The 3,562-nt window shown below is 38.6% G+C and overlaps 1 protein-coding gene across 1 annotated transcript; it reads left to right on the top strand.

The window, feature by feature from the left end:
- The first annotated feature begins 202 nt into the window (after window positions 1–202).
- On the top strand, window positions 203–1,603 carry LOC131049251 (adenylate-forming reductase 03009-like). Its single transcript, XM_057983294.2, has one exon. It carries the CDS (start codon window positions 203–205, stop codon window positions 1,601–1,603), a length of 1,401 nt encoding a protein of 466 aa, XP_057839277.2.
- The last annotated feature ends 1,959 nt before the right edge of the window (window positions 1,604–3,562 follow it).

Below are 3,562 nucleotides of genomic sequence, written 5' to 3' on the forward strand. Positions count from 1 at the left end.
ACATTGTGTTTTTCGCTGTATTATGCAAGCAACAGCTCATTTCTTCACGGGGATAAACTAACCACGAGATTTGCTTATAAACATCATGAATATATAGCTTGGTGTCTTTGAATCCACTGTATGCTGGTTTACAATACTGTACGTCCTCCTCTTCCGTATTATAGGTTTTGTGCCTGTGCTGGTTTAATAATTTAATTTTGGAATGGCTAATTTCGAAAAGTCCCCAGGATGTCACGATGTATCCGTCGAAATACAAAGTGCTAAGGCATCTGCACATCATTTGCTCAATAAAACCCTAACTTTCAAAGTTTGGGTGAAGCGTTCCAACTCCATTAATAAGGTTCTTACAAGCGATGAATCCGTTATCTATCAGAAATCAGAAAGAAATGGATCCAGCGGTCATTTATATGATTTGGATATTGAAGCCAATGATGGTGATATAGAGCAACACGCCGAACATGAGCTAATACTTACCGTTTACAGGCGTCTATTCCTTCTCTCCTTTGCTTTCAATTTGACTGCACTCATTTTGGCTGTAACCGGCCAATTTCCATACGCTGAGAAAGAAGCTGCTCTCTTTTCAGTTGGGAATATTCTAGCATTGGTGTTGTGGCGCAATGAAGCCTTTCTGAGATGTGTGTTCTGGTTGGCGGTGAAGGTGTTGGGAAGGTCATGGGTTCCACTCCCTCTCAAGACCGCCACAACATCGTTCCTTCAGTCCGTAGGAGGAATCCACAGCGGCTGCGGCATTTCCTCTATCATGTGGTTGAGTTATTCCCTCGTGCAAAACCTGAACCATCCTGAGACCACCTCCCCGGAGATGAGAGGCCTGGCATCGCTCATTCTGGGACTCCTTCTGATAAGCTCCGTCGCAGCATTCCCTCTCGTCCGACTGGTCTCCGAAAGGTTCCACCGTTTCACCGGCTTGTGTGCTCTCGCTTTGCTTTGGGTTTTCGTCATACTCTCTGCAGCTTACATTCCTGCCGAGAAATCCTACCGGCTACGTGGCTCAGCTCTTGCCAAGAAGCAGGATTTCTGGTTTACTTTATTCATTACATTTCTCATAATCCTGCTGTGGCTGACTGTGAGGAGAGTGCCGGTGCAAGTATCCGGTGACCCCAGTTTAATAAATGAGCATATGATGTTCGCGGGTGCGGTCGGAGATATAAACAAAAGCTTGGTATCTGATCCGGCAAAATATCTGTATACTTCTTGTGCTCAATTCACAGGGCTGCCATATCTGATAAACATGTACAACAAAGTGGTAGTGGTGGCCAAAGGCTCGGGCATCTGTGTGTTTTTGTCGTTCATGCTGGAGCCTTGTCCAACTGAGGTTTATGTCATTTGGGTGGCCACAGCGATAGAGAAAAACTTTGGAGACGATATTGTGAAAAAGATTAAAAGCTACCCTTCTGAAAAGATGATAATTCACGACACGGCTTTTTCTGGTCGTCCAAACGTGCCGCAGATGACAGTAGAGGCAGTGAGAAAATGGGGAGCAGAAGTGGCAATAGTGAATAGTAATCTGAGCGAAAGCAGAGACGTGGTCAATGGATGTAAAGCCGCGAGAATTCCAGCTTTTGGTACAATCTGGGATTCTTGATTTCGTGTTTATATCGCATACGTTCTTTGTATCCCAAACGTATACATAGATACATCTTTAAAATTCATATAAAATAATGTTTTTATCTTATATTCATAGGATTATAAAAGAATGTTTCATTTTTCTTTTCTTTTGAGAACAATTATTTGTGGTATACAAGTTCATGATAACTCTTGATCTCAATTAATATTGTAATACTAAGCGTATCTATTGGTGCAACTGAAATAATATGTAAAGTCTCGTAAATAAATTTTCTTTCTAATAGATTATCGCATATTGTTGTGAAATAAATACACAAATCTCATTTGTCATTTGGTTTTTATGTTCTTTTTTATTGAAATGTTAAAATGAAATATATTATCAAGTGCAATACTTTTTTTAATTCATGTGAAGGTAGGAAAGTATTACATTCATTGAATTCTACTATTTAATTAGCTTAACCAATCATTTCAAAGAATTAGATAAATATTTGTACATAAATACATTTAAGTACTACTTTTAAGTTTAATTATATAATAATTTTTATATTAATAATTAAATCATATTTTATAATTATCATTACAATAGAAAATAAAAAATTTAACAAACATAAATTTTTAGTTTTTAAGTACTAAATTTTTTTAAAATATTGAAACTATTATGGCGTGGGTAAGTAGTCTTGCAGGAGATCTAGGTGGCCGACGTTGGGGAGATGTGGAGGATTAAGAGCCTTAAAATGATAGTAACTTTGAGCAACGACATAATTTTTGGGACAATAGATCATATGGTTCCACATTGATGTTACTTATTGTACCATTTATTATAATTTAGACTCAATATTGTTTTATAATTGATCATAATTGTAATTTGCACTCATACCAAATTGAGCTCTAATATCATGTGAGAACCAAGAAATTGGTCAAAATGGAAATTACAATTGCACAAATAGAGTAGTGAAGGTTTTTAATGATCAATTAATTTAAGGATACAAACATTTATAACAATGCATTACCGACTAGAATAGACAATAATATCTGGAAAATAGGCATGACATCTTATGCAAGATTGCACACCCAAACATTCATTATCATAACAACTATCAAACTTATCTAGAAGAATATTTGAAAGAATATTCTAAACTAATAGAAATTTAACAATTTAATGATAGTTAATTATTTTACTTGTACTGAAATTATTTATATCCATTGGGTATAGACAATTAAATTCGACAATATATTATTTTTAACATAGTTAATGATTGATTTTTTTAAAATGAGCGGGTGGGTGCGAAGGTAGAAGGACAGGTTGCAGGGGAGGTCAAAGGAGAGGAGGAGGATTCTGACGATGATGATGCGGATGGGTTTGCTCCCCTTTGTCAACGATTGTTTGCTTGGTGTGTTTGGTCGGAGGGGCCGATGGGTTTGGGGTTTCTTTGCGCTCAAACTTCTGAGGATGTATTGGGGCATGGAGGGAGAGGAGGGAGCTGCGGTATTAAGTTTTGAACTGGTGGGGTTGCTGGAGATGTTGCCGACCCTTCTTTGGATGGTTGGAGTGGGGGGTGTTTTTGTGTGGGTGCTGCTCTGAACTTTGGAGTGTGGATTGGAATGGTTGAAGTGAGTCCCTGTTCTGGGTCTTGTTATTTTCCCCTGCCACTCGATGCTGCATCTTGCCAGGCCCATTAGCTGTTCTAGGTGAGATGTGCATTAGAGATCTTAGTGGGTTTTGGCTCTCGTCCTATGCGGCTGTTGATGGTAATTGTTTTAGTCACTCTCTTTGGTTTTCTCTCTTTTTTCCTTCTCATGGGTTTTCTTCTGCTTTATCTATAGAGGTGACTCCATCACCTATAGAGATGGAAATGTGTTTTTCTTGTGAACCCTTGAGTGGATGTAGGGAGTTGTGCTAGGTGGTTGATTCTTTGATCATGCTTTGGCGGCTCCTTTGGAGGTGGAGCTTTCCTCCCATGCTGATATGGGTGCTCTT

Source organism: Cryptomeria japonica, chromosome 7, assembly GCF_030272615.1.
Source record: "Cryptomeria japonica chromosome 7, Sugi_1.0, whole genome shotgun sequence".
NCBI lineage: Eukaryota > Viridiplantae > Streptophyta > Pinopsida > Cupressales > Cupressaceae > Cryptomeria > Cryptomeria japonica.

Bases quoted from the DNA above. Each gene is read 5' to 3' on its own strand.
- LOC131049251 (XM_057983294.2), top strand. From the start codon at position 203: ATGGCTAATTTCGAAAAGTCCCCAGGATGTCACGATGTATCCGTCGAA.